This window comes from Panthera pardus, unplaced genomic scaffold (genome assembly GCF_024362965.1).
Source record: "Panthera pardus isolate Hobbes unplaced genomic scaffold, ASM2436296v1 HiC_scaffold_15, whole genome shotgun sequence".
NCBI lineage: Eukaryota > Metazoa > Chordata > Mammalia > Carnivora > Felidae > Panthera > Panthera pardus.
Window position 1 is genome coordinate 49,526,310 of NW_026526710.1, and position 19,154 is coordinate 49,545,463.

Consider the following 19,154-nt stretch of genomic DNA (forward strand, 5'->3'; position numbering starts at 1 on the left):
GGAGCTGTCACCGCGGCGGCCGCGGCGGCGGCGCAGCGCGAGCCCCGCACGAGCGAGCCCGGCCGGCGCCGCCCCCGCCCCTGTCCCCGGCCCCGCCGCCGCCGCCCCAGCCCCCGCCCCCGGCCCGCCCGCCGCGCGCCGCCGCCGCCGCCGCCGCCGCCGCCCGCGCGCCCCCACCCACCCCACCCCACCCCCTCGCTCCATCCCTCCCACCCGCCGCCGCCGCCGCCGCCGCCCGCGCGCCTCCCCCCGCGGAGCGAGTGCGGGTCACCGGGTCACTGGGTCATTGTCTCCGCGCCCGAACCCCGAGCACCCCGTGGAATCCCCCACGTCATCATCAGAACCATCAATGAGATGCAAACATGAAAGACAAGAGGAAGAAGAAGGACCGCACCTGGGCCGAGGCTGCCCGCCTGGTACGTACCGCCCCCCGCCCGCCGCCCGCCGCCCGCGCGTCCCGCCGGCCCCGCCGCTCGCCCCGCGCCGGCCCGCGGCGGCGGAGACGGCCACTTCCAGCCCGAGCCGCCGCCCGCTCGCCGGGCTCCTGCTCTTTGTTATTCTGCGGGAGTGGGCTCGCCCAGGGGCCCCTGTGTGTGTGTGTGTGTGTGTGTGTGTGTGTGTGTGTGCGTGCGCGCGCGGAGGGGCGCAGCGATTATCTCGGGGAGCCCCGCGCTAGCGGCGCCCGGGACCGCCCGGGACACTTCTCCCGGTACTTCGCTCTCGGGGCTCGGCTGTGCCTTCGCCACGGGTGAATTTCCGAGCGCTCGGCCCGCTCGACTTCCCTCTCTGCCGCTCCGGAGACCTTTGTGTGGCAATTACCACTCCCTCCCGGCCCCTCCACCTCCCGGAATTTCATCAATAACTCTCTGTGCACGGTCTGTGTGTGTGTTCGGCGTTTGTGAGTTCATACATTTTACACGTGCATGCACGGTGTGTGTCCGACACGGACTTGTGGGGCGTGTGCATGTGGGCTAGGTCGTGCGTGTCCGTGTGCCGCGTCGTGTGCATTATGTATGCACACTAATACGTGCATGTTTTGTGTGGATCAAGTTCGTTTGTGTTTTGTAGGTATTGTGTTCTGCTCGATGTTTGTGTGTACATTCTGTGCACGTGTGTGCAATTTGTGAGTGTGTGTGTCGGGGCGAGTGTGTGTGTGTTTGGTGAAGTTGGGTCAGTGTCGTTTGTAGTGGGAGGTTATTAAGAGTGTACAGCTAGGTGTGTTTTAATGCTGGCTTCCTGGGCGGTGTTACTTGGCTGCTTTTCTTTAACCTTTCGGAGCTTACGTTTTAATCATCGAAAGAATGTCTCTATAGAAATGCTGGTTGGCAGAGGGGCGTCGGCGTCTTTGGTTTGATGCATGTGTATGTGTGGGTTTCTTTCTTTCTTTTTTCTTTCTCTCTCTTCTTTTTCTTCTTTTAAAGGACAGCTGTAAACGGATTTTTAAAAAGGATATTTCTGTACTGTGTGCCTCACGGGAATGCAAAGCATTACATTTGAAGCTCAGCCTTTCAGGGTTTCGGCTGCATAAATTAAATATTTACTTAGCAACTTACTATCTTTTATAAATTGGCTGAAAGAAGGCAGACTGCATGCAATATGGGGGGGGCGGTAGGGGGGGCGAGACCAAAGAACATGTTATTGGGTTGACTTTGTAAAGATTGTTTTACTATGACTGTGGGTTGGTTTTTGTTTTGTTTGTTTTGTTTTGTTTTTTTAAAGCTTTTGAGTAACTACATCATGCTCAAGGAGAACATTTGTCAAAAGTAATTATCTGAGTTTGGTTGAAGGGCCTTACTGGTTTGTCTCTGGATTGGAGCAAGGGGTTTTAAATAATTGACCCTATTACCCTAGGAAGAAGTGACAAAAGTCCTTTTTAATTGCAATCTAGTTATTGGAAGCTGGAGTGGCTAGGCCCCTTTACCTCATCTCTTAATTTGTCGTAGTGTATGTTATGATTTCTCCCCTTATCTGTGATTGTGTTAATTACTGAATCACTCACTGTCTGTGGATGAATGGGCAGGTGATAGTCATTGTCTAATGAACTGCATCTGGGAAAGGAAACTTATCTGTGAGGAATATGTGAAAAGTAAGCAGTACGTGTTAAGTAGATGCCAGATTGATGTTATCACTGAATTTTTGCTAGAGCATAGTACATTACTTATTGTTTGCTCAGCCATTAATTCAGAATTGTGTGGGGGTGTGCAGGGCTTCTGAAAATGCATTATTCAGTTTCCTTGGAGTGGCAATCAAGTATTATTATAGAGCTTCAGTGTATGTGTTTTAAACAAGCGAAAGAGTTGACTTATAAATATTTTAAAATAATGATTCATGAATTACCTATATCTGCTTGCAGAGAATTATTTAATAACATTATTCTGATGGAATTTAAAGCTAACCATTTCTATTCAACAGTATTTGTTACTGTTCCTGAAAGTACTGTGCTTTATTTGATCTAATCATAATAGATCTGTATTGATAAATCTTGAGATGGATTTTTGAGTCGCATCTTTTTGTTAAAAGTTGCCTTTTCCTCTTGCAAAGTTCATTGATGGGAAAAGACACACTAGGAGTCATCAACACAAAAGAATTAATGATAGACCAGATGTCTCTATTTTAACCAGACATATTGAACTAGTAGTTATGGTAATTTTTCAATTTGGTTCAAGTTATTTTTCCCCTGGTAGTTGCACAAATGTGTATGTATTCAAAATGTGACAGTTGAAATAAAATACTGAATGAAATAGCAAGTAATTGTACTGGAAATATCTTTCTCAGGAATTTGTGATTTGTAATTGTGGCTTTATGATCATTCTTGGCTTACTTCGTGAATAAAAGAGAAAAGGATCCATTTGGGCAATTGTGACTTTTAAGTATTTTCTCTATGATTATATGCATACATATAGACTTAAACTCTCTTACCAACTTACGTGAAAACCATTTTTACTCTTATAATTATAGTTTTAATTTACACGCATTTAAAAAGTAATGCCTTTTGGGAGGGCATTTCTGTGATATAAAAATACTATCGTTACATATTTTACACTGCCCCTGCTGCTTTTGCTGTGGTTGTTGTTATTAAGGACTTTTAGCCTTTTCTCGAGACATCAAGTGTTAAACCAGGTGTCTGATTTTAAAAGTAGAGACTAAGGATGAACGGAAAATATGCATGTGGTTCTTGCAATATGGGAACTGAAAGGAGAGAGTATCCAAATTAATATTAAGAATAACCTTCCAATCATACAGTATATAATATATATCTCCTACTGGAGTGTGTGTGTGAGAGAGAGATTATCTTGAAAGAGAGGGTTTTGGGAGAGGAAATGCAAAATACATTTTTTGAACTGTGACCAAAAGCTTATGTTTAAATGTAGTTTTGCATTCATTTTTAAGAAAAAAAAATGTGGAAGAAGAATGGTTCTCTGTAGAGTAAGAACTTCCAGTCGACAACAGAAATTTTGTTTTCTTTCTTTGTGAGAAAAGTGTGTGGTTCGTAAATCTGCAAACTCTGAGTGGCAACTCCAGGGATTTTGCTTTAGATAGAGATGCAGCTATCAAGCCCTACCAGTTTTCTTGCAGAAGTATGTAGTGTTTGTATGTGGTGAGCTTGCTTAGCTCAGGAAAGAAGGAATGGTAGTATAATTTTTCTGTATTTTCAGGAATGTTGTGATTATTAACAGGGTGCCATTTTAAAGCAGTAATACCACATCTTTTTTTTTCTTTCTCTTTTTCTTTTCTTTCTTCTTTTCATTTTTTTTTCCTGCCCTGCATCAGTTGCAGAAATTTCAGCCTTCAGCCTCCCCACTCCCCCTCAGCCTTCTGCAGTTGTGGTGGTTACTTTGCGCATTGCCATTTAATATGGAGGCTGCTCCCAAACCAGATGCATTTTCATTCGTTTTATCTGCTCTTCTAAGGTTATAGAGTCTCAGAGGATCCCACAATCACATGGAAGTATCTTCTGTCTTAATATTTGTAGACCACAATAAGAATAAAAATCAAAACCATAACTCATGTCGAGCTGGGGCTTTGACTTTAATCCTTTTGACTTTTATCTCAAGTCTTCACTCTGTTACTATAAATACAGTTTAAACCATTGTGAAAGGATCTTCATGCTTCTTTGTAAAAAATGGGGATTTGACAAGACTTTGTTTTACTGCACTAAGGGGTTTCTTTGTTACTGGCTTAACACAGAACATACTGTTATTTATATATTTATTCTAGGTTAATTCTTTTTTTTTTTTTTTTGACATGCGAAAATGTTGTTGCTTTGAGAAGTGCTTTTTGATAGTTTCATCACTTTGTTCTATAGGGAATGCTGCTGGTAAGATAATGATTCAATGTATTAATTTGTTCCCTGGGTTTCTTCTGTTTGTTTCATTCCTTACAATCTTTGTTTAGTCTCACTGGCACCTGAAAATAAATCTTAACAATCTTCAATAGCTTTGTGCTTGGTAACATGGCTGATTTATTTGCTTGTAGTTTAGGTACATTCCCAAAGATAATGACTATTAGTAGGGCTTTTTTTTTTTTTTGTAGTTCAAGGTGACCTTTGGGGAAAAAAATTTAATGGCAAATTTGCCTCATTCTTAGGAGAAAACAGATACATATCTCTTTATGCCATAGCAGAGTTACTGAAGGTTTTAAGTAAATTGAAATTTTGTAAATCATATTCTATTAAAAATTAAGTGGGGCTTATTAATTAAAGGAAATCTGTGTGAATCTTTAGCACAGACATTCTTTTGCATAATGCATTATATGCTAAATAAACTCTTAGGGTTTCTGTGAAATAAAGCCAAATGGCATTGGTAGCTGTTAAAATAGAAAACAATTCATAATTGTTAACTTAACTGGTTGCCTTGTCTTTTGTCTTTGTGTTTTAGAAATAAATATAATTATTCAGGAATGATGAACATGGGATGGAGGAGAGAGCATTGGTACTGGTTTTGGCATTTTCTCACTGTGCTGCTGGTGCTTAGATTTCAGGTTTTGATCAGGCCTTCACAGTTGAGAACGTTTTGACTTGTGATCTGAGGTAAGCCCCAAAGGTGCACATGAGCATAATCGTGACGGTGATTATTGGCTTATGAGCCTGGCTAACGTATTTGGCAAATGGAGTTTTATTTTCATTCGCTTACATTTCCATTGGTTTGATTCAGCTGTTTTCTATCATCCGTACATGTAACATCATCTCTTTATGTTTGCATCTCATCATCTCTTCTTTCAGATGTGGAACCTAAATTTTCGTTTTGCAATTTGAAAGATGGAAAAGAGTTTAGCAGTCTCTCTGCCTGTTTTGAGTTTCCAGTTGGGAAAAACGTGTTTGAAATAAATGAGAAATGTGAACTTAGGCCTAGTGTTTAGGTTGTTAATTTTTTATTTCCTGCTGACATGAAAGGGAATTTTAAGAATTGATTGTTTCTTAAGTTTTTCTCTTCTTCAAGAAATTCTTTGGTAGCAGATGATTCCTCGGATGTCAGAAATGGACTCTTGGCATGCTGTCACTTTTAGACTTGTAGAGTCATACCTGTAAAGGAATTTCACCACCGAAAAGCAAACTTACAAAGTAATGAAGTTTAATGTTTAATTATGTAATAATGTCAACTTTCACTGAAATGTACTGGGAATGTGCGGTATGGTCCCTAACCTTTTTGAGGGTTTCTCCATAGACAGCTCAAATGCTAGGGAGGATACGAAGATACACATCTTCAAGGAGTGTTGAGTTCAGTAGAGGAGACGAGGAACACTGGAGGAAGACTGAGCAGACACCATCTGTAGGTGTCACATGAATGATCAAGCAGGTGCTAGTTTACAGATTCACAGAAGGGAGAAGCCGTGTGGTATGAGGTGACTGCAGAAGGCTTAGCGGATTAGGTGAAATTGGGCTTGTCCTTGAAATATGAGTAAGATTGAACAGGTCATGAGAGGAGCACATTCTAAGAAGAGAGCCCCGCAGGCCAGAGGACGGGTTCAGGAGGCAACGCGCAGACAAGTCTAGAAATATCTGAAGACTTGAGAGGGTAGGCACCTCAATAAAGTTGAAAATTACATTGTGGCCAGATTGGGGGGAGGGGATTTGCAAGTGATTTTAGGACAGTTGGACCGTGTAAGTTGTTGCATGGGGCTGGTGCGATAGGTGCTAGTACAAGTAGGATTTTTTTTTTTTCAGAAACACAAAATAGAATGACTGTCTCTTGTACAGAGAGGGGACACCAGTGGTCTGGGGATGTCTCTGAATGCTTCCGTTACTTGGTAATAGAGTCTGAAAACAAAATTGATGTTAGAAATATTTTATTTCAAATAACACAACTTTATTCTGTCCATTGCCTTGGCCAAATGATGCAAAGTAAACATCAGTGAGTAATATGCATTCCGTTTGTAGAAAACATACACAGGGCACTGTCTCTGGAGATCAGTAGGTAGCTAGGGTTATTTCAGTAACTCAGTCTCCAAATGTGTGGTTTAATGATATGCCCAATATCATCACCCTGTCTATAAGGAGCAAGGCTGGCACAGGATTAAAAAAAAATACTGTGTCGTGTCTCTCTGATTTGTAGAAACTAACACAGGCACTTTAAAATGATGTGAATTTAGCTGATTTGTTGCATGGAGACATAGGGAGGATCCAAGCCTACATCAGACTTATTATTTCCTGCTTTTCAGATTGCCTGCTTTTCATTTCTCTCTCTCTCTTTCCTTTTCATTAAGTATCTGCACGAAATTATTATTATCATTAATTTATAATTTAAAATCCTCCCGGCACCCCTCCTGCAAAGGTTGTCCATAGCAGATCCTGGCTCCTTTCTGATAGGGCAAGGAGGAGGGGCATCTGTATAGAACCACTTTCAGCTATTTGCCAGCACTGAGTGCCTTGATTGTTCTGCTTTTGTCCCTGCACAGTTGGTAGCTGTGGAAATCTAGCCCGGATTGAAACTTTCCCTGAAGAGCCCTTGGGGAACAAATAGAAACATTATATGATTAGCCACATTGTTTTCATTATTAAACAAATCTACATAAAAGGGTAGCAATTAACAGCTTTATCAGCCTGAATTTAGACACCTACCTCTCTTCTCCCCTCAGTATTCCCACTTGAAGGGGTAACAATTAACTGTTGCTGGTTTTAATGTCAGCAACTGACAACATTAAATTGGGAATAGGCACTTCTCCTGGTTGATTGACATATAGCCCTCTGACACATTCTTATGTGGTTTAAGGCAAATGCATGCCCTGGGGTTAGAGCCAAAGGGCTTGTCAGAACATTGGCTTTAATAGCTAAAATGTATAACTTAAGTGACATCCAAGACCTTAGTCTTTGGTGGAACTTTTAGAACCTCAGGAATCTTGCAAGGCAGTGCAATCTATACTTAGTGGACACAGTTAGAACTTGCAAAAAAATTTTCTAGGTATATAGATGTATAATTTATTTTATAATACTTATTTATCATGGGTTTATTTTGCATGTCTTTAGCATAAGTTAGTCCATGAAAAACTATGTAATGATGTTTAAAAGAATTCCAAAATTGCTATTTGACAAGGGTTCTATTCTTCAGTTATGTGGTTGTTGATTTCTGAATATATTATTTATGACTTAAGGGAGGGAAAATAGGATGGACCCTCTTCACCTTATTCAGAAGACATGACATTTCAAAGATTTTCTTAACTATAAGGCATTAGAACCTATTTTACAGTTTCAAAGAGTTAGAAATTGAGGTAGGATCTTTGGGCTTATTTTCCAGATCAGTCATAGAGAATGCATGATATAGTGAAGCCGTTGGTTATTCTTAGTTTCTTTTTAATGTCAAAGGTAAATGACTGCATATATAATTTGTACATATATGAAGACCTTTTTTTAAAAACAAAATTAATGCTTATTTATTTTAGAGAGAGAGTGTGTGAGCATGAGTGGGGGAGGAGCAGAGAGAGAGGGAGACACAGAATCTGAAGTAGGCTCCAGGCTTAGAGCTGTCAGCACAGAGCCCCACATGGAGCTCAAACTCACAAACCATGAGATCATGACCTGAGCCAAAGTCGGATGCTTAACTGACTGAGTTAACCAGGCACTCCTGTCAAGACCTTGTTGACAAGGCTGAATAACTGAGTTGTTGTCTGGACCATCAGGACTCTGTATGATGCCCTTTCAGTGCTCTGAAACTCAGTTTCAGTGAGGGAAGGGATCCTCACACATTCAACAAGCAGTTCTCAGACACTATCAGGGTATCCGAGTTTTCAACTCAGTTCTGGCATTGTCTGTCCAGAGACAGCATCAGATTCAACAGGTTAAGGGTTCAGTCCTGTAAGCGTGGTCCCCTACCCCCTTCAGAAGTCAAGAGCAAGTCCCGGTGGCTGTTATTTGTGCTTCTGACTGACCTACCGACTATAGACTGGAAGTTCCAATGACTCCATGGACGTCAGAGGCCAGTTGCAAGTCTAGGTTGCTACCTGTACTTATAACCAGCTGTAAATCAGAGCTTCCCATGACCTGTTTCTCAGGTTAGATTAATTTGCTAGAACAGTTCACAGAACTCAGAGAAACATTTTAATTACTAGATCACTGGTTTATTATAAAGGATATAAGTCAGGAACAGCCAGATGAAAGAAATGCATAGGCTAAGATATGGGGAAAGAGCTTGGGGCTTCCATGCCTCTCCAGGTGAGGCACTCTCCATCTCCACGTGCTCACCAACCCAGAAGCTCTCCGAACTCTGCCCCTTTGGGTTTTCCTGGAGGCTTCAGTACATAGTCACGATTGGTTAAGTCATTGGTCATTGGCACTTGATTCGACTTCCAGCCCCTGTTCCCTTCCCCAAGGTCAGGGGATGGGACTGAAAGTTCCAACCTTCTAATCATACGGTTGGCTCTATTGCCAACCAGACCCCATCCTTAGGTGCTTTCCAGGAGTCACCTCATTAGCATCGTGAAAGATTCTTTTATCATTCGCAACACAAGAAATTCCAAGGTTTTGGGAGCTCTCTGCCAAAACAGGACGAAGACCAAATCACCCCTTCCAGCCTAAACTTCCCTCCACCAGGCACACACAATAGATGATCTTATTTTAAAAAGTATTTATAAGAAAATGTCTTTACTTGAAAATATGTTATATCTTCAAATTCTTGCAACCAGAAGCAGTCTTTTCCTAAATCCTTTCTGTTTAATTTCTTGTCTCTTTTAAAACAATCCAAGAAATTAAATTAAGTCATTTTGCAACAAACGTCTCTGATATTCTCCTTGTTCTCTTTCCATCACTATTCTTAGGCTTGCTTGCTTCTCCTTCTCTCAGTTTCCGCTTTAGTGTTGGTGTATCTCAGAATGCTGCCTTCCCTCTCCTTTTTATTTTCATTTTCCTCCTCTCCTTTGGCCATCTAACCCTTCCTCGGTGGCAATTCTCTCATGATGAGAGCTCAATCTTTGAGCTTTCCCTGTATTTTGGACTTATATTAACAAATCCTTTGTGTATCTCCACATATTCTGGAGATTTTAGATGAAATGTATCTAGTACAAACATTTATTAGATACTCCCCACAAAAGTGTACGTTGGGCACACAAAGAGAAATGTGACCGCATTCTTGTCTGGGATGGGGGAAACTTATCTATGTGTACCTAAACATATGGTGTCTGCGGGGAGTTGTAAATTCTGTCTTAATTATAGCTCACATTTAGCTCTTCCTCTTTTCATTCACTAAATTTTACATAGTTCTGACCTTCCAACTAATTTTGTCTCTACTTTTAAAAATCTTACAGAGGCTGTATTTCTCTTTCTAGTAGATCTGATCTTACTGAATCATTCCTCTGCTTAAAAACTCTTGTGATTATCTTCATGTTAAAGAACAACAGGTCATAGGAAGCCCTTTTCAATATTGGAAACAATTGTGATTGCTTTTCCTCATAACATGAAGAATTTCACATGTCCATTATACATCACAACAAGTGTTCTAACTTCTACTGCCTTATGTAGATTTATTTTGTATTCTTTTAAAACACAACAGAGGTAGTTAATTAAATTTATCAAGAGGAAGTGAATTTTCAACATTTTATCTGCCTCTGTGCTCAGCTCTATTTCTTGAATCGTACTTTCTCTTTTTTTTTTTTTTTTTTTTTTTTTTGGTAAATTGCCTCCTGTAACAGCCTTTTTTTAAATTAAAAAAAAAATTTAATGTTTATTTACTTTTGAGAGAGAGAGAGAGAGTGAGACAGAGTACGAGTGGGGGAGATGCAGAGAGAGAAGGAGACACAGAATCTGAAGCAGGCTCCAGGCTCTGAGTTGTCAGCACAGAGACCTATGTGGGGCTGGAACTCACAAGCTGTAAGATCATGACCTGAGCTGAAGTTGGATGCTCAACCGACTGAGCCACCCAGGCACCCCCCCCCCCTTTTTTTAATGAGGGGCTCTGGGTTTGTTAACAGTCTTTGTATATCTGAAATGTTTTTGTTTTGCCCATCCCTTAAGAGATCTTTTTTTATTATACTTTAACATTTTGAAGAAATTATAGACTCCCATGAAGTTATAAGAATTAAAAAAGAGAACCATGAGCAAATTGCTACATTCTCTCCCTGTAATTCATACTCTTACCCTAAATCTTTCCTATCCTCATAAATTTAATCTTTCCTATCCTCATAAATTTAATCTGAGCACAGTCCAGATTGGGTGTATAAAAGTGGCTAAGAGCAGCCTTTAGGAAGATTATCCCCCAAATATGTAGATTACAGTTCAAAAAGCGATCTCTAACACAGCTCAGCACATCTTTTTTCTTTTAAACTTAAGTATTTATTTATTTTGAGAGAGAGAGAGAGAGTAGGGAAGGTGCAGAGAGAGAGGGAAAAAGAAAGGGGGAAGGGTAAAGAGAGAGGGAGAGACAGAGAATCCCCAAAGCGGGGGCTTGAACCCATGGACCTGAGATCATGACCTGAGCAGAAATCAAGAGTCAGACACTTAACCGACTCAGCCACCCAGGTGCCCCTCAGCACATCTTTTATTAAAATAAAAGTAGAGAACTTGATAGGAAAAAACTAAAAGGTACAATGTTATCACCTTTGAGTGATAATTTAGCTAGTTACAAAAGTCTTAACTGACAATTTTTACCCTTAATATTTTGGAAATGTTTCTTCATTATGTTCTTGTGTCAGTGGTTGTGATACTGTGGCTGAGGTGAGTTTGTTAGTTTTTAAGAGGTGATATGCTTTTGTGTCTGGGAGTTCTTGCAAGTTCTCTTTATCCTTGAAGTTCTGTAGTTTTAATACTCTATCTTAAGTGTTTTTGGATAGATTTATTTATTTTCCATGATACTGTGTGTGTTTGTGTGTGTGTGTGTATTTTAGAGTATACTTGTGCTTTTTTATGTTTTAAAATTTTAATCATGTTGTAGTACAGAAACTTAATTTTTGCATTGTATCCCCACCAGATCATGAATTCTTTGACATCTTTGAGAGTTGACTCAACATCTAATAGTTTAGTATATTCAGCTTATGGTTTGGAAATGCTTTAAGAACAAAGCAAAAAGGACCTCCATAATACTGAACAGGATACAGCAATTAATGTGTTAGCTTTATCAGTCAGAATTACAGGTTGAAAGCAACAGAAACAGAAAACAAGTCTTGGTAACTTAAGTAGAAAAGAGTCTTTTGGAAACCATAAAGTAGTTCATATAATTATTCAGAAAGATCCAAACACCAGGCTGGAAAAATAGGCAAGGATCAATAGAGGCTGGGTAGCAGACACACACACAGTCATGCTACAAGAATAGTCTAGTTGAGATATTGCTATGGGCATCATTAATGGTCACCATTGTGACTTAGCATTGTCATAGGACACTGCCATTGCTGCCAGTGCATCCAGGTTCAAGATTCAAATCACAGGCATATGCATTTAATTGTCAGACTCTGGCTCCTGTACCTACACCTCAGTTATTAGGCACTGATGAAAAGGTGTATATGGCCTCTTCAGTACCATAGTGGAAACCTCTCCATCTGTGTCTTCATAGCAGTGATAAAGTCAACAAGATTAAAACCAAATGCCTCATTTCTTCACCACCTCCTACTCCCAGCAAGTCTGCTCTTCCTCTCATCTCTCAGGGAAAGCCATCCTCACAGTTGTTCAAGACAGAAACATTCTTGTCATCATTAATTCCTTTTTGTATTTTTTCCCTTTTATCCAGTAATCACTGAGTTCCACAGTTCTACCTCCTTTTCTTCAAATCTTCAAATCCTTGTTCTTACATCCTACACTTATATCCGTTTCCACTGTAATTTACTTTGATACAGGCATATATAGGTTAGGAAAAGAATATAGAATAATGACAGGCCTGAAAGTCAGGCAGATAATGTTTCAGTCTCAATTCTGCCACTTACTATGTATTTGACTTAGGGCAAATTATTTAACATTTCTCAATTTTTCCATTGTGTATTAAAAGGGAATAACATAAAAGAGTGGTTGGAATATTTAAATACGGTAATGTGTATAACGTACTTAGTATAGTTTTGACATTAGAAGATGCCAGTTAATGTTCATGCCTGGTAGTTTTCCTTTTCTCATTAAGTGGCTGTAACAACCTTGTAACTGATTTCACTGACTACGGGCTTGCCTCCACTCAGAATTATTCTTCTTATTGCATCCATAACCGCTTCTTTAAAGGTGAAACTGGTTTATGGTACCCCTTGAGGCTGACTTAGTTTCTGTAGGAAACAGATGGCATTATCTTAAAGGGGTGATTAAGCAAAGTTAGGGCACAGTTAAAGAAAAGAACAAATCAGGGTGAGGCAAATCAGGGATATCACCAGCAAGAGGCTGTCACTCCCCTTAGTCTTGAGGGACCAAAAAGAGTAGGGAGTGGGTACTGCAGTGATGTGGGCTGTGATTATAGGAGAATTGTGCCTGACACAAACTGTGACCAGAGGTAGTGGGATATCAGCACTGCCAGCTCTCACCCCTACTGGGGGCACTCATCACATCAGTACGCCGACTTCTCTCCCTTCTATTTGCTGATCTCCACTTGACCTCCTGTTGGCTGAACCCATCCAGAAGTCAGAGGACAGGGATCTCTGTTGAGAAAATGTATAGATGTCAGTCTGCTGGGTCACAGAGCTGGGTGGAGGAAGGCAGAGAGTGAATCTGGAGTTGCCACATGGGCATATACAATATATACAAAGTACGACTTTTTCAAAAACCTTTGTTAGCTTTCCTTTATTTAGGAGTATAGCCCACTTGTGTCAACATCTTATAGGCTTGTTTCATTCATACTTCTCCAGTTTCACTGCTTGATTTTCTTCTCTAGTCATATAAAAGTACTGCGAATTTATCATACATTCCCTTAACTTTGTTCACGTTGTTTCTTCTCTGTGTAACATCCTCCACCCACCCCTTCTTCTTTTTATCTGGTAAATTCCTGTGCTTTCTTCAGATTTCAGTCTCCCTTGAGGAGCTTTTATGTGTTCTGAAAGCACTTTGTAGTTGTGACAGTGTATTATAATTAGTTGTGTACTTGTTTATAATTGTTTCCTGAGTGCCTAATGCACTACCTTATTTTAAGATGTTGCTGATTATAGTTGAATAAAGTGAAGAAGTCAAAGAGGGTTGTTCAGGGGAGCTGTTAGAGTTAAGTCTAAAAGTTTGCAACAGATTTGTAGAACTATAAAACTTATGTCTCTTTGATTTATTTCTGTGCCATGCTAAATTGGCACTGTACAATCTAGAGAAGGGATCAAATTTCCCAAGAATCAACTGGACAGCTGATGGATCTTGAAAGCCTGTGTCTACTTTCAGCTCACTAGCACCTTTTACTACTTTGGGATAATAATTTGATAGTCATCATGCTTAATGGCACTGGAAAATATTCAGTTCCTGCCATTAATATGTTAGGTGCCTTGGGAATGTAATAAGATATGGACCTTGACCTTTGGGAAATTAACTTTAAAAAAAAAAAACCCTCTTAGGGCCCAAGAGATACTTTGCTATAAATTTAAAGTTATGTAGTGTAGTAGGAATTCAATAGCCTAAAAGTAACCTTCTTCTGTATTTGATTTTAATAAGGTACAATGATGATTTATAAAGGCTTGCTATGACTTCCAAACCAACAGAAGAATTTTCTAGTACATTGATTAACAGTGAAGATTGGAAATGTTTGCAGAGTAAATAACCTCCTTTTACATATAAGTAAAATATTTATAAGCTTGGTGTCATAGCTTCCTTTTAAGAGTATAAGAATCTTATATAACAAAGGAATGAGCCTTAGTATGTCAATTGTCATAAAATATTGCTGTTACTAAAGTGACACTAATTAATAATAATGGCTAGTAAGAAATAATGCTTATTGGGTACTGATAGGCCTGACACTGCCCTAACTTGTTATATGTGTTATATTGTTTAATCTTGAGAGCAAACCTACAAAGACACATTATAATATTAACCACATTTTTTTAAGTGAAGAAATTTAGACTTAGAATGTTTCTTAGTTGAATTTCTCTCAGTTGAAAGTGAAATAAATTTAACTCAAGCTAGTTTAAGTAAAAAGGCTCACATAACTGAGAAATCCAAGGGTAGACTTCAGTTCTAAGTGGATGGAGACATTTAGAGAATGCCATCAAAGTATTTGCTTTCTCTACACTTTTGTTTTTCTTTTTGCTTGTCTTCATACACAGAGTTTAAGACAAGTTTTGGGCAAGAGAAGGTGGTACCTGGCACCCCAGACCTGCCTCCTCTAAGCTTAGCACACCAGTATAAAAGGAATCAATCTTTCTCTCATTATTAATTGTATTATTATTATTATTATTATTATTATTATTATTATTTCAATGCTAATCCCAGGGAAGTCTTCACCATGCCCTACTTGGCTGATGTACTCATCCCTCCCAGCAGTGGCCAGGATCAGATAACATGATTGATTGCCACACAAGGATCACATGGAGCAGAGGAAAATTGCACAAAAGCACCAATAAAAAGCAGATGGAAAGTATACTGGGAAAACAAATTATAAATGCTCTTGTCTTTACTACAGAGAGGGTGAGTTAACTTGCTTAGCTAGTAAGTAGTGGAACAGTGATTCAAATCCACATCTGCCCAGTTTTGGGGCTCTGGTCCTTAAGTGTGTTAATGTAAATACTTCCTCATTCATTTGTCCTGGTATTATTTTTATGACATTCATTTCATATTTAAAAAATATTAAAGCCAAGGCAGCTTTTGCAAAGGTTCTAAAGATTTCTTTCATCTGTTTCCTCAGAAATTTATTTTCTTGACTTAGAGGCTAAAAACTACCATAGATGGTTTGTTCTATTTTCCCTCACAGACCAGTTTTAGCATTCGATATGAATAGTCTATATACAACATTTATAACATAGTTTAATGCAATTTAGGATCTGAATTCACAAAATATATAATTCTGGATGAAGCTTCCAGGTACTTTCTGGATGTAAGTAAATATTTTTATTCACCAACTAAATTCCAACTTTTCTTTATGGTGTTGACCATGACCCTTGGAGGATCTGAGCTTAGCAAAAGAGAGCGAACTTCTCTGTAGTGTAAATCCTCATTTATTTCTCTGAATATTGAGATGAGATCAGCAGAATGAGCCTTATTTCACGTAGAATTATATGGGCATCACAATCTTATTGCTGTCACTTCTTGTTTATTCATCTAATGCTATTTCTCTTCTTCTAGAGCTTAAGTGAAACAAAGATAGTACTTCAGGAAATATCTTCTTTTCCTTTGCTCCCACGTCCTCCATTCCCCCCTCAGTCTTGTGGAAATTTGGCCATACTTTCTCATTTTGGATGAAGGTGATGGTCCTGAGTGTTAATGTTTGTGTGGTCTGCTCTAGGCAGAGATGGTACTATGTATAAAGAGAAGAATACCTTTAATCCACCAGGATGTTTGATGAGGGAATGAGAAGAACGAAAGACACTACTAAACAAATGCAAAAGTGTTCTCCAGTTCTTATCCTTTCTCCAATTTTTACACGTGTATCTTGTCACTTTTTGGCTAATGCTGTCTTTACAAGCCAACTTCCAGTAACTGAATAAGAAAAACTGCTAGCGGGAGGTGGGGGGAATGAACAAATACAGATACTGCATTTTTAAAAATCTTCCAGTGACTCTGCCTTTTTTTTTTTCCAGACTTCACTGTTTACTGAGTTCACCTTCATAGTAGGAAATGTAAGATGCATGAAAGTTAAACATTTTTTTCCCATTGTTAAAAGCTGCAGTGAAGAATGAGGTTTTTTCTTAATTCGTCCCATCTTCACGCTCTATCTTCTCGTGACATTTTATCTCATTCTCTTTGGTGCTGGGTGATAGTGGTAGGCAGTTTGAGGGAAAAGAGCAACCCCAAGCCATGAGAGGTGTCATCCAGAAAAATGGATGATGAAGAAACAAACAATAGGACTTTAATAAACTTTAGTGTTTTGTTACAGTTTTTTCTGTGTGTTTGTTCGTATATCTTTAATTGTGTTGGACAGAGTCTACAGGGAAGAAAAAAGATGGTCTTCTAAGTTATTTGAAACAATCTTTCTCTGTCTTTAATGAATGGTTGACTGGCTATTTTGTTAGTCTGTAGACTGCTACACAGTTCTTTCATTTTTCCTCCTTGGGGACAAATGGTAGGGTTGCACTTCTTGCCCCCTTGAAGTTAGGCATTAACCATGTGAGTTGTTTTGTCCCCTCTAGCTAGTGTTTTATTCCCCTTATTTTTTGCTCGGTTGTGTTGATCACAGAAGCTGGTGACAAGATGGAATTTCAGTCATCCCGGTTCTTGGTTGGACATAGAAATGTTGAGTGAGAAATCAGCATTTGTTTTAATCCACTGAGATTTCAGGTTTCTTTTTTTTTTCTTTTCTTTCATTTCTTTTGTTTTTTCTTCCTGTTTTGTATCCTTGCCTATCCTGACAGATACAGCCTGTATAGCAAAATGGGTGTTTTTGTTGCAGGACACCTTTTACCTTTGTTTATGAGACACTAAATGCATAATTACATGCTTAAGAGGCAAGTGAGGCAAAGAAGGTTAAATCCCTTTTTTCTTCTCCATTACATGAAATTGCTTTGTAAAATCATCCTCTCTAGTATGTACTCTTTGATATTTTTAAACCAGTAAACAATAGGGAATTTTCATTACAAGGGAAACTCTTTTATATTCTATCTTAAGATAATTCTGTTCATATTTTTGCTTTATAAAATAATTGCTTTTCATTTTATCAGTCTGCTGAGGAGGAAAACTTTCTAACCAGAAGGAGTAGAACAATTATTGTTAATAGAGAATTGAATTCCAAGATAGTTGAAAAGATAGAAAAAGGGCACCTGGACATTTTAAGTTAGTTCAAGTTTCCAATTGCAGACAAATTGTGCTTCATTGAAAAGGTATGACCAGATTTCCAAACCATTGAGAAGAGGAAAGCAGACACTGTAATAACACCTCTTTCTTTCTCTTTCTCTCTGTCTCTCTCTCTTTCTCTCTCTCTTTTGGCCTAGGGCAATGCTGGTAGAGGGAGCACCCCCACTAAGGGATTATATTTCCCAGTCTGTCTCAGAGATTCCTGTCTACATTTCCCTTCCATTGAGGGCTCATTCACCCTCGGGCTGTTCCCACCGGTTTCCACTCTCCTCTAGATATAGCATACAGAAACTCCTGACAGCTGACAGACTCCCCATTGAGCCCTACTCCTTCATGTAGGAAAAGGGGGGAAAATGAAGAAAACTTGTCTTGAAAGCCTTCGGCCATTCACACCACAAGGAATGTGTTGACCATATGCATCTTAAAACCAGATGAACAATGTTTGTCCAGCCCTTCCGGCTCACCAGTGCACAACCATATCTGTTCCATGCTCTAAAGCAAAAACTCAAAACCAGATTTCCTACCAATTTTCTACCAATCTTATGCTCAAATAGGGATGGAGTTATTAGTGCATAGTCCCATACATATTAAATTATATTGTTCATTAAGAAACAATTTATCTGCAGGAGACATTGATTTTCTCAGTGTATTCCTTATCTTTAAATTTTTTTGGCCTTTTATATGGGGGCATGTTAATTATAATTATCATAGGCAAGGCCACCTCTGAATTGCTGTGGTCACAAAACAGACTTTCATTTTCCTGTTTTAATTGCAGTGATATGGAGATAATGTGTTTTATGTTTATTTCCCCTTTGCACTAGGATACCTACAGAGTATCCCAATGTTTGTTCTCTTGTATGTTCTTTGTACCTGATGGCAGACTTAGTTATCTCGTAAAACCTGAATGTCAGAGTAGTTAATAGAACTCTCAACACTTTTCCTACAGATAGCTTCTGCGGGGAGGATTTGATTCTTTGTGGGGCTAATGCCTCCTGTTGTAGTTGAGTGAATCTAAGAGAAAAACATCTGGCCTAATTTATCTTCAGGCATAATTTAATAATGCTGAATGGCAACCTCTGGGAAAAATCTAAGTACGACTTTATGTAACCACTAATTTAGAGTTGGTTAATAGGTAATTCTTATTTGTGTTTCTTTCGAAGGAATAGATATTTTGATCACATCAGAGCTAATCATTTTTCTTCATTCTGACATCTAAATGTGGTATTATAGTATAATGAGCTCCCAGCCTATTAGTTTGCAGAACCCAACTGGTAAAATCAGGACTGAGGAAGTCTCAAAAGCAATAGGGACTATCTGATTTCATAAAGAGTCTTTTGTTGGCAAAGGTAAGTTTTAATGCTCCATTACCTCCTTAAAGAGACTCAGCCCATATTTCATATCAACAAATATCGGCTGATTGAAACCAGTTCTGTTTCCTTTGTGCCCTGATAAATATGGCCTTTATTCCTCCAGCACATAGTTTAAGAAACAGGACAGAAAGGGAGGTAGGATGGAGAGGGTTGGAAAACTTGGCTAATACTGAGGTGGGCAGTACATCAAGTGGAATATAAAAGTAATTGCCCCACGAATGTATTTACATAAATCTTTGTGCAGATACTCAAATTATGTCTTCATTACTTGAGTGCAGTGAATCTGGTGGGAGATCTTTGACTTGGTTTCTGTATAAACAGTTATGCTGGATTTTTCTGCATGATTCCAGTTAGAAACAGGGACGCACATATCACATAAGCCTTTTGGCCTTCAGAAGGCCTCTAGGTTGTATCGCTAAAATATTAGGATACCTGCTTCATATTTTTAAAATGTTGGCCCTTTTGCTGAAGCCTGGGATTGA

General features: G+C 39.2%; 1 protein-coding gene across 1 annotated transcript in view; it reads left to right on the forward strand.

Annotated features, from left to right (window-relative positions):
• The first annotated feature begins 222 nt into the window (after positions 1–222).
• The window catches only part of ASXL3 (ASXL transcriptional regulator 3), a 175,687-nt gene continuing 156,755 nt past the window's right edge, over positions 223–19,154 (forward strand). The window contains exon 1 of the mRNA XM_053902545.1: positions 223–416. Coding sequence (XP_053758520.1) covers positions 363–416 — 54 coding nt within the window. The 5' untranslated portion in view covers positions 223–362. The remainder of the gene's footprint in view (positions 417–19,154) is intronic.